A 12095-nucleotide genomic window follows, 5' to 3' on the forward strand; every position below is an offset into this window, starting at 1 on the left:
CCAAATTTTTATTCTTCAAAAACCTATTTGAAACCTTAAAAGCAGACACTTACATTTAATGTGCTTTCTATGGACATAAAAATCACTTTTGAACATTTCTTTTGACATGGACATCTTAACATCTTTGACCCATATACAGTGGTGTTTTTTATTTTTTTGCATGTTTGTCACACTTTAATGTTTCAGATCATCAAACAAATTTAAATATCAATCAAAGATAACACAATTAAACACAACATGCAGATTTTAAATGAAGTTTTTTTTTATGAAGATAAAAAAAATCCAAACTCACCAAAATCCAAAATCCCAAAGGTCACACAAGACCCCACAACAACATCTAAAGAACTGCAGGCCTCTCTTGCCTCAGTTAAGGTCAGTGTTCATGACTCCACCATAAGAAAGAGACTGGGCAAAAACGGCCTGCATGGCAGAGTTCCAAGACGAAAACCACTGCTGAGCAAAAAGAACATAAAGGCTCGTCTCAGTTTTGCCAGAACACATCTTGAAGATCCCCAAGACTTTTGGGAAAATACTCTGTAGACTGACAAGACAAAAGTTGAACTTTTTGGAAGGTGTGTGTCCCATTACATCTGGCGTAAAAGTAACAAAGCATTTCAGAAAACAACGTCATACCAACAGTAAAAATATGGTGGTGGTAGTGTGATGGTCTGGGGCATGTTGGTGCTTCTGGACCTGGAAGACTTGCTGTGATAAATGGAATCATGAATTCTGCTGTCTACCAAAAAATCCTGAAGGAAAATGTCCGGCCATCTGTTCGTGACCTCAAGCTGAAGCGAACTTGGGTTCTGCAGTGGGACAATGATCCAAAACACACCAGCAAAACCACCTCTGAATGGCTGAAGAAAAACAAAATGAAGACTTTGGAGTGGCCTAGTCAAAGTCCTGACCTGAAACCTATTGAGATCCTGTGGCATGACCTTAAAAAGGCAGTTCATTCTCGAAAACCCTCCAGTGTGACTGAATTACAACAATTCTGCCAAGATGAATGGGCCAAAATTCCTGCACAGCGCTGTAACAGACTCATTGCAAGTTATCGCAAACGCTTGATTGCAGTTGTTGCTGCTAAGGGTGGCCCAACCAGTTATTAAGTTTAGGGGGCAAACACTTTTTCACACAGGGCCATGTGGGTTTGGATTTTGTTTTCCCTTCATAATAAAAACTTTATTCAAAAACTGCATGTTGTGTTTACTTGTGTTATCTTTGATTAATATTTAAATTTGTTTGATGATCTGGAACATTGAAGTGTGACAAACATGCAAAAAAAAAAAAAAAAAATCAGGAAGGGGGCCAACATTTTTTCACACCACTGTATAAATACACACAAATAAATGAAAGAAATATTTACATGTATATACATATTCATATTTGTATGTGATTTATATTTGTACATAAATATACATTTCTTTAATATATGTATGTATTTCTGTATATATAAATATACACAGTACACACATTATGTAAAAAACAATCCTTATTTTTTGATGTGATTAATCATGATTAATCAATTTGACAGCACTAATGTATAAAAATGCTTGTGTGTATATATATATATATATACACACACACATACATGTCCTTTTCAAAAAACATACACACACACACACACACACACACATATGCTTTACATTATATATATATATACATAACAAATTTCTTAAATATATACACAGTACACAACCACACATAAGCACACTTTTATTTTGGTTGTAATTAACTGCAATTAATCGATTTGACAGCACCAGCAATTAAAATAAAAACAAAAAAATCGAATCTAATTGGTATAATAATAATTATTATTTTTGTACAGCGTATCTCGACTAGTGCCTTGTTCAGCTTCTCCTACAGCTCTTTCTTTTAAAGAAGTTTCACACAAATGTAAGTGATTTGAAAGCACACAAAAGTCTTCTGGGGGATGCAGTACATATTTGACAAAAAAAGTTAAGAGTAGATCCTCCTCATATTCATAATTTTATTTCATTAAATCTCTCCATAACAATAGTCTGTACAAAGTTGTGTTTTTTCCATATTCACTGGCTGATAATACACAATATTAATACAGGCGGGCATAAATCCTCAAGAGTGCGTACATCCAGAGAAACAAATACCACAGGTATAAAGGAAACATTGTCACTGCCAGATGTGTGCAGACATAAAGCGGACACAAACATTCACACGTGCAGTACATTACACTATGCTGTCACAGAAAGGCAGTACAGATAAGCTTTTTTTGTAAAGAGATACACACACTAAGTGTACAGAAACATGGTGGCTGCTCTATAGCCACACGATAAAAACATATGCTAAACATTTGCTATCTGTCTACTTCAAGTCAATCTGCAGCAGGATTAAATGTTCAAAGTCCTTAGACAGGTCTTGTGTTCTTTTCTCTAGTATGTTTTTGACTTTCACTTCTCCTTTTTTGTTTTTGTTTTTATTTTCCTGTTATAGTTCACTCAGGTGTCAAGAGATGTCTTCTTCTCACTGGATACAGTCCATGACGTGTATTTGCAGGGTGTCCATGTCTGGTGCCTTATACATACATTTAGGACAGCAGTAATCAGGCAGCCCGTCTTGCTCATCATCTCTTCTGCGTGCCGATGGAGGTTGGGCTGGGTTAAACATGGCTGCTCCTGCGAAAGGTGCTTCAAAAGCAGAAATTTCAAAGTGAGACCCCAAACATGATTGGTAAAGATTAAAATAATGTACTATAAGACGTACTTATTGCATTTGCCATGTAGTCAGTGAAGCTAACAACAATTACATTAAAAACAAAAGAAAGAAATCGCATGTTTTAGTTGATAAAAGAGGTGTTTTACCAGCTGGAGGAGGCGGGTGTGGACGTGGCCTGTAGTCCTCCAAGTGTCTCTGTTGCATCTCCTCAATGCGAGCTCTGCAAGGAAACAACATTCAATCGTAACTTTTGGACATCTGGAGGCTTTTATAAGCAAATATTCATATATATACAGTCAGGCCTGAAATTATTATTCATACCCCTGGCAAATTCTTAAAGTTACTCTTATTCAACCAGCAAGGTTTTTTTTTTGACCGGAAATGACACAGGCTTCTCCCAAAAGATAATAAGACGATGTACAAGAGGCATCATTGTGGAAAAAAATATTTCTCGGCTTTTATTTACATTTGAACAAAAAGTGGCATGTCCAAAATTATTCATACCCTTTGCAAACTGTCACAGTCTATGGGAAAATCCAAAGTTCTATACCATTCCAAATAGTCAGAGCTGTTCTAAAGCATCCTAATTACCCTGATTCATTGGAACAGCTGTTTTAATCAACTCAACGACTTCTGGTCTTCTGTTTTATGGTCAGATGAAACAAAAATTGAATTGTTTGGCCACAATGATGTAGCCTTCATTTGGAGTAAAAATGGAGAAGCCTTCAACCCTAAGAACATCATCTCCACTGTCAAACATGGTGGTGGGAACCTAATGTTTTGTTGGTGTTTTTCAGCCGGTGGACCAGGGAACCTAATCACAGTAAACGGCACCATGAAAAAGGAGCAATATATCAAAATTCTCAAAAACAACATCAGGCAGTCTGCAGAGAAACTTGGCATATATATATATATATATATATATATATATAGTCAATGTAGCGGTACTTTAATTAGTAGTAAATCTCCATCACGTGGGTTCAGCTGGAGCGGCAATTAATACACAGAGACGTAAATCACTGACAAGCTACGCCAAATCGAATGCGATTTTGAGCGCGATTTGGCGTAGCTTGTCAGTGATTTACGCCTCTGTGCATTAATTGCCGAACGCTGAACGCGCGTGCTGAACGCACGTGATGGAGATTTACTACTAATCAAAGTACCGGCTTCATTGACTAAATGCGCCTCACAACATCGTGCGATTAATCGTGCAGCCCTAATATATATATATATATATGTGTGTGTGTGTATGTGTGTGTGACTAATTTCAATTTCATTTGACCAATTAATTGGTATATCGTAAAATTAATTATTATGAATATTACAGTAATATAAAAAAACTTGATACTTTTTGATTTAAATTAATTAAAAAAATATAAAAACCATTATTTTAAATGAAAGTACATTTAGGCATCACAATATTATAGTGTTCAGTATGAAAAATGGATAAAATTCAACTGATATATTTTAAGATCAGTCAGTGCAAGTTTCTTTCAGTTGAAACAGCTCAGACTTACATTTTAGTCTAGGACTAGGCTTAAGCCTTGTCTGTGAAACTGGGGGCATGATGGTTAAACTGTAGTCAATTAAGGAAATTAGCAATTAAACATCCAATATGACCAATATCAATTAATTTAAATTCAATTAAATTAATCTCTAATAACGTTAGTAACATATATCATATAGTAGTCACTGTGTCCATTGCTTTTTGTACCGTGAGGTTCCTTCTTGCTTGAGTCTGTCTATCTCGGCTAGAGCCTTGCTCAACTCCTCCTGCAACTCTTCCTTCTTTTGATTGAGTTTCTCTCTGGCTTCCCTCTCAGCCAGGAAGTCCATCTTATAGATTTCTGCCTGCAAAATGAAATGTGCGATTGGGTTTGTGTTATTATATGGAGCATGCATACTGAACAAGTATTTATAACAGCTTAAGTCTAAGTAAGTGAGAGCTCTGTAACATGAATGTGCAGGTGCTATCTTCACCTGAGCGTTCAGCACTGGTATAGTCTCTAATGCAGCTCTCAGCTGCTCCGTTTCCTCCTTGAGTTTATCGATGAGATCCTGTTTTAGGGCCAGCGCTTTCTCAGCTTCTCCTAATCTGTTCGCTAGAGTATCTGCCTCTCCACTCTGAAATGGAAATACCAAACAAATTTATAGTGTTAACCATACACTGACCTATTTTCAAAAGTGCTCACCACAAACAGTTTTGTAACATTTCAATTAAGACGTGGGTCAATGACTAATAAGCGTGTCCACAATAAAGAGGAGCAAAAATGTATTTTAAAATCTAGTTCAAAAATCTAGTTGAAAACATTTTAGATCTAAAATTGTTTTTTTAAGTATTTATTACAAATATCATGAATTATTACTAAATGTTTATTTAGGTTTTACTGACATAAGTGTATTATTTTATGTCTTTTTTGTATGTTCGTTGCACCATATCAGTGTTAACTAAAAGTATTACAAATAGGTTTCAATAACTGAAAAAGCTGCAATAAAATATAAATATTAGATGGAAAATTACAAATGTTGCCCTGTCAACTAACTGAGATTAATTACTATAATTAATAAAACTAAAACTGATAGCACATAACAAAATTACAAAAATGTACTATACTCGTATTAAACATCTAATACAAAATAATGCCTCACCACATGACTTTGCTTTAAACTTATCAAATATTAATAAACAACTGTGTTAACTATAATTTTATATTAAGAACTACTAAAGATTTTTATGAGTCTATTTTTTCTCTTATATGATATCTGGACAGTTGTGTGATAATCACTGACCCACACATTTGTTAATGTTACATTTTTTTTTAAATAAAGTAGAAATGGCTATAGTGTGTGTGTGTGTGTTTATATATAACATTTAAAAAAACTAAACAAACAGCTGATACCTACCCTGTGATTGGCTTGCTTTTCACTTTTGAGTTTTTTGTCGTAATCCTGAAACAGACATGTGTACGCATGCTGGAGCTGGGCCAGCTTCCTCCTAGATGAGGAATAGCAACAGGACTTGTGGGTTACCGTTACAACCATAACAATGAAAAAAAAGGAAGCTGCATTTGAACAGGTCTCTCCATCCATCTAACTCACCTCTCCTCCACTATGATGAGCCTCTCGTTCTTCAGTGCAGTTTCTAGGTTCTGTGTCTGCAGTAACAGATTGTCCACGGTCACGCTGTGCTGCTTCTTCTGTTGCTCCATGTCTCTCTCTAAGGACTGCAGGCTTCCGATCTTCTTGCCCAACCTGGAAGATCAAACAGGACTTGTACATACAGCTGACAACTCTCATACATAAACACATGAACAAAAGCGAAGAGATTCACTCACTTATCCTCTAAAATTCGTCTCTCTGCTTCGCTTTTCTCCAGCCAGTTTTGCCGTTCATTCAACTCACCGAGAAGAGATGTGACCTGAGCTCTCAGAGCTTCACTATCCTTTGTCAGCTACAAACACAAAGATGATGATCACTCATCCCTCACTACTACAAATGCTGCCACAGCTTGGCACAGAAAGAAGCAGCATTTGCCAGGTTGTATCTGCATTTATGTACCTGAACAAAGTCCTTCTCCTTCTGTTTGAGTAGAGCCTCAGTTCTGTCTCTCTGAACAGAGCTCTTCTGAAGACAGTCCAGCTTCTCCTGGAGCTCCCTGTATCTAAATCACAGCAAAGACACAAACAGAATCAACCATCCATCTTACTGAAATTCACCATCAAATGTACTACCAGTTTGAACACCAATTTATTCCTTATTATCAGTATTCTCTACATTTTATTGAAAAAGTCACAAAAACGAAAGTATGAGGAATATGTAATGTCCAAAACTCATGTTAAACAAATTCAAACGTTCAAATTAAATTCAAACAAACATTTGACTACTAATGCATTTGTCTCATTCCAGTAACAGACACTGTGTTCTTGCAACACCAATGAGGGGATGGACACTCTAGCACACACACAGTGAGATATAGTTCCCCTCACCTGCCTTGTGTAGCCTGAAGCTGCTCAGTTAGTTTAGCCAAGTGAGAGCTAAGCAAACACATGGGTCAAGACAGAAGACAGAAAAGAGATATTCCAAACATTCACATTAAAAGAAAGGAAGCAAAGCACTTTGAGATTTACTACAATACAATTCAAGCATGCAGAGTTGAGGAAGGATCATTATCAGCCCCTTACAGCCTGCAGGGAGAGAGAGCAGTGTAAACTGAACATCTGAGAGTACCTTTCTGCAGGAACGGTGAGAGCACATGTCTGCTGGACTGACTCTTCAGTAACACCGCCATTCTAATAAACAGATGATTAATCAATTAACTGAAATTAGATATATAGATATTGTGTAACACTTCTATTTAAAGAATTCTTAAACAAATGTATCACGGCTTCCAGAAAAATATTAAACAACACAGCTGTTGATAACATTAAAGGGAAGTCTGGGCTTGTATGTCTTTTGGTCTTTTACTGAAATATGTAGTAGAAAACCCATAAAAGACTTAAAATATCCACATTTTTGTTTTATACATATTTTTGACTATGGGCACTATTATTTCAATGGCGTACTCTGTGAGCTACTGGCACTACCTTTTGCTATTTTTACTGGCTTTTGGTTATAATTTTCATTCGAAAGGGTACCAAGAGAAGCAATGTAAGTCTTCACTGCTTCCCTAGCGATAAGAAGAGGAGAAAAAAAATGGGAAGATGCCTGTGGACGAATAAAACTTACTAAAGACCCAAGGCAAAAAATGCTAGATGCCATCCTGGCAGGATGCGAAAATGCTGACGCTTGTCACTCAATCTCTAAGGGCGTTTGGAATCATTGTGGGGGGGGGGGGGAGACAATGGTATTTGGTTTAAGCCTATGCTTATATCAATCGCAACCTGTAAGCTCTGTAATGTAATGTAATGTAATGTAAATCCTTCATGGGTTCCTACTACATATTTTAGTAATAGACATAATTTACGATATATCAAGTCTTCAAAACCATGGTTCCTTTTAAAAAATATTTCTTGAACACCAAATTATCTCTGTGATTTTAAATTCTAATAATATTACTGTTTTCACTGTATCTTTGAGTAAATGAATACAGCCTTGGTGAAAAAATAATAAATAAATCTTACTGAAGCCAAACAGTAGTGTATATAATTGATAACTGATCTTAATAATAATTTGGTAATTATTATAAATGCTGTACACTGTAGAATTTCCACAAGAAAAAAAAAAATTCTTTCTTCAGTCACAAAGAAATTAACTTTTTTGAGGAATACATTCCAGGATTTCTCTCCATATAGTGGACTTCAATGGGGATCAACGGATTGAAGGTTAAAAATGCTGTTTCAGTGCAGCTTCAAAGGGCTTTACACAATCCCAGCCGAGGAATAAGGGTCTCATCTAGTGAAATGATCGATTAGAACAATATATTTAACCTCAAATGCTCATCTTTGTCTAGCTCTGCATGGGTACTCTGTGCACTCCAGTTCAATTCAGTTAGGGTATTTCGAAAAACTCCCATCCCATAAAACAGCAATGTTGGACAATTTTGAAGCTGGAGAAAATGAGATGGTAGTTTTTTTCGACCCTAACTGTCTTGAACCGGAGTGCACCTAGACAAGATGAGCATTTGTGTTTTTTTTTAAAGAAAAATTTGTTTTGCTAGATAAAACCATATTTCTCGGCTGGGATTATTTAGAGCCCTTTGAAGCTGCACTGAAACCGCATTTTTAACCTTGAGCTGAGCACCACTGAAGTCCAGAATATGGAGAAAAATCCTGGAATGTTTTCCTCAAAAAACATAATTGCTTCGGGACTGAAGAAACAAAGACAAGAAATCTTGAATGACATGGGGGTGAGCAAATTATCAGGATTCTGAAAGTGGAGTAATCCTTTACAGATTAAAAATGATCAAAGTGAAAAGTTGTTGGGCATTTAATTGTAATTGATAATTGTATCAATAAACAAATGGAAAATAAACGCTCTACCTGATTGACCTTGGAGCGTAACTGCTCCACAGTGGCGAGGAGATTTTCTCTCTCTTTCTCATTCTCTGCCTTCTCTTTCTCCAGCTCCTCATTCTTCCTCCTCATTGCCCTCATCCCTTCCTCCAGCTTCTCTTTGTGGCTTTTCAGCAGTTTCAGAAATTCATTAGAGCCCTCAGCAGGCTGAAGTGAAAAAGATTTGTAAAGATGAAATACTTAAATACTTGACTTGATCTTTAGCCATGTTTGGATTGTACTTTAACACAATGAACGAAGAGGATAAAACACACCACACCCAAAAGAAGTCAAAGCAGATTAGCAATGCTGATATGCTGTTTGTTGTACGAACAAATGCATTGTTACATTTCACATCCTGACGTTTATGGTAAATTACCAAACTTTGAGGCATTGTGTGTCTGTCAGCGTCTCCTTCAGCTCGGTCTGTCAGTACAGCTTCATTTAATACCTGCACAATGAAAAAAAAAAAAAAAAAAATCAGTTCATTTAATTCAAATTAACAAGGTTCAAATGCTACTACTACTGGACCTACTTCTGGTGAGTCCATGAGGACATTCTTTTCTACATTAGTGCACTTCAGCTCTTGGTCCTGGCCTTGATTTCCAGTCTCTTTAGAGATGCCGACACTTGGACTCCCTGTTTGACTGATGCTGTGGTTGAGCTGTCCCAACAAGCTCTGGTTTTCCTGTGCCAGTCGCTGTACTAAAGCTCTGGCCTCACGAAATCTACAGCTCAGGAACTCGCGCTCCTCTCTCGACCTCCTCTGCCACCCCTCCATCTCTTCACATCTCTCTTTGAGGGCATCATTGCTTCGCTTTAGAGCCTCTGTGGAACATTTAGAATTGTTTATGCATCGTTTATGCTATTAATAGGCAATGAGTCTGGCACAGGCAATCTCTCAAGTCTCACCTCGTAGCTGATGATTATCTGTTATGAGTCTATGGACCACTTCATTTCCCGCTAATTCAGGAGGGACCCTCATAGACCCCTGTGAACTGGCCATCAGTGACCCCTGACCTCCGGCACCCACAGTCTCCTCTCCAGTCAGCTCCCACTGCAGAGTGCAACCACCTGATGGCTGTGGCTGGACCATGATCCTGAGAGAAAGAAGACCAGTCAATAATTAACATCTGAAGCTCTGAAACTCTGTTTGTGATTGTTGGATAAGGATATTGAATTAGTTCACAGCAACTGATGCAGCAAACAATGCGTATTTATTAGAGGTATTTAAAGTATTAATTCATCTTTATTAGTTTAAAAATACAACTATTCATTGTTAGTTCATGTTAGCTTACGTCCATTAAATGTTATTAACAGATACAACTTTTGATTTTAATAAGGTATTGGTAACAGTTTACAATAAGGTGTCATTTGTTAACATTAGTTAATGTATTAACTAACATGAATAAACAATGAACAATACATTTATTACAGCATCTTTCTTAATATTAGTTAATAAAAGTACAGTCGTTCATTGTTAGTTCATGTTAGTACACACATACAGTATGTATTTTAAAAATATTTACATATATATTTATATTCATATTTAATATATAAACATGACATATTTTTTTGAAAAATATACATGCATGTGTGTATTTATATACACATAATAAATATACACAGTACACTCACATATATTATGTACACAAAAACCTATTTTGGATGTGATTAATCATTGCCCAGCACTAGTAATTATGCAATCAATAAAGTTAATAAAAATACAATTGTTATTTGTTACTTCAATGTCAGCTCAGGTCTATTTTAAATAATATTGTAACATATACAACTTTAGATTTTAACATTGTTTAGTAAATAGTTGTTTTTAACATTAACTAAGATTAATACATTTTAAAATATGACGTATATTTTATAATTAGTTAACTAATGTTAACAAATTCTGCTAAAACTTTACAGTAAGATCTGATTTGTTAACAGCAGTTAATGTACTAACATGAACAAAATTATAACCCTATTTATTAATCTTTGTTCATGTTAATTAATAAAAAATACAGTAAATGCTGTAAATGATTAATAATTAATGTAATGTTTATTCTTAGTTCATGTTAACTAATGTAGTTACATAATGTTAACTAATGAACCTTATTGTAGTTTCTCAAATTCTAAATTGTTAACAATAACAATTATTTATTTTTAAACAATACTTACAATACAATACAATACTAAAAAGTTTTTTTTTTTTTTACAATACTATTCATTTCTATGGCTTTTTCAGGGCTGGAATATATTTTATTACTAGTTATGTTCTTTTAAAATGTCACCGATGAATTCCGGTTTTAATAACAGTTTCACTTTACAACGAGGGCTAAATAGAGCGGTTCACTGACATTTCTGCCCTTAACAACGCTATATGAAAATTAAATAAAAAATGTAATCACTCCAACCATATTAAAGTTGATCAAAACATAGTCCATACAGTTTCATAATCCTTTCCCTTCAATAATAGTTTACAGTTTTTCAATGCGGTGTTGATTTCAAAGACACAGTTCAAAAACACTGTTAAATTTAATATTGTGCTGATATTTAGTTTTTATCTACACGCTTGTGTTAAACAACATCTTAAATCTTCTGAAATTCTGATATTCAATGTTTTGTTTACAGGTTCCTGACAGACGTAATGTTACTCAGCTAATGACGTGACTAGCATCAGCGCATTTAAACCCCTTAAACATTCAAAACCACACACTAACACGAGTCAAATTTATTAGACATACATTAATTATGTGATTTATATATCGGAGGATGTAATAGGAATGTAATTACTACCTTTATTAAGCCGTTCACAGTGTTTAAGTAACTGCGCTAACACAGATCCACTGTCTGTCGGTCTTCCGCCAAGGAAACACGGCCCGGTTTATAGTCAACCATAGACGCTAAGGTCGGCAAACATCTTCAGCCTCACCGAGCTGGAAAGTCAGAATCGCGTTTGATAAAGTGAATCAAATAAAAACGTCCAGAAGAGCTCGGACAGGTACAGACTCGAGGAATTCCCCCGCGATACTTCCGCGCTTCATCACACTCTGCGCAGTTTCCGGGTAGTGGAATTATGGGAAGACAAATTAGAGTAAAAAGTCACAAGTAAATTTGATGGTTTCGTTATTACCAGTACAAAACCTTTGATGTCCTCAGGTCATTTATTTATTTATTTTATTAAGAATACAGAAAACCCACCAATGTTTGTTTGTTTTTTACGACCAATACTAGTAAAGATTATTAATGTTTTAACACAATAATAACTAACCAGTGATGGGGGTAAAGCCTTACAAGTAACGCGAGTTATGCAATTAGATTACTTTTACCAAGTAACAAGTAACGTATTACATTTTTAATTTACAAGTAAATATTCTGAGTTGCTTTTTCAATGCTTTTCAATTTTTCAAACGCCAGTTA

The 12095-nt window shown here is 35.5% G+C and overlaps 1 protein-coding gene across 2 annotated transcripts; it reads right to left on the reverse strand.

The window, feature by feature from the left end:
- Positions 1-1700: 1700 nt before the first annotated feature.
- ikbkg (inhibitor of nuclear factor kappa B kinase regulatory subunit gamma) lies at positions 1701-11718 on the reverse strand. Of its 2 annotated transcripts, XM_073822992.1 has the most exons (15): positions 11472-11718; positions 9594-9781; positions 9217-9509; positions 9061-9132; positions 8670-8849; positions 6919-6980; positions 6678-6725; positions 6250-6352; positions 6027-6142; positions 5791-5943; positions 5596-5686; positions 4672-4815; positions 4406-4542; positions 2838-2911; positions 1701-2663 (listed from the first exon to the last, which is right to left on the reverse strand). In XM_073822992.1, exons 2-15 carry the CDS (start codon positions 9775-9777, stop codon positions 2500-2502), a joined length of 1821 nt encoding a protein of 606 aa, XP_073679093.1. In that variant the 5' UTR covers positions 9778-9781; positions 11472-11718; the 3' UTR covers positions 1701-2499. The 2 variants fall into 2 exon arrangements, with proteins under 2 accessions (XP_073679093.1, XP_073679094.1); XM_073822993.1 differs by lacking the exon at positions 6678-6725.
- Positions 11719-12095: the final 377 nt, after the last annotated feature.

The sequence above is a fragment of the Garra rufa genome, chromosome 18, assembly GCF_049309525.1.
Source record: "Garra rufa chromosome 18, GarRuf1.0, whole genome shotgun sequence".
NCBI classification, from domain to species: Eukaryota; Metazoa; Chordata; class Actinopteri; order Cypriniformes; family Cyprinidae; genus Garra; species Garra rufa.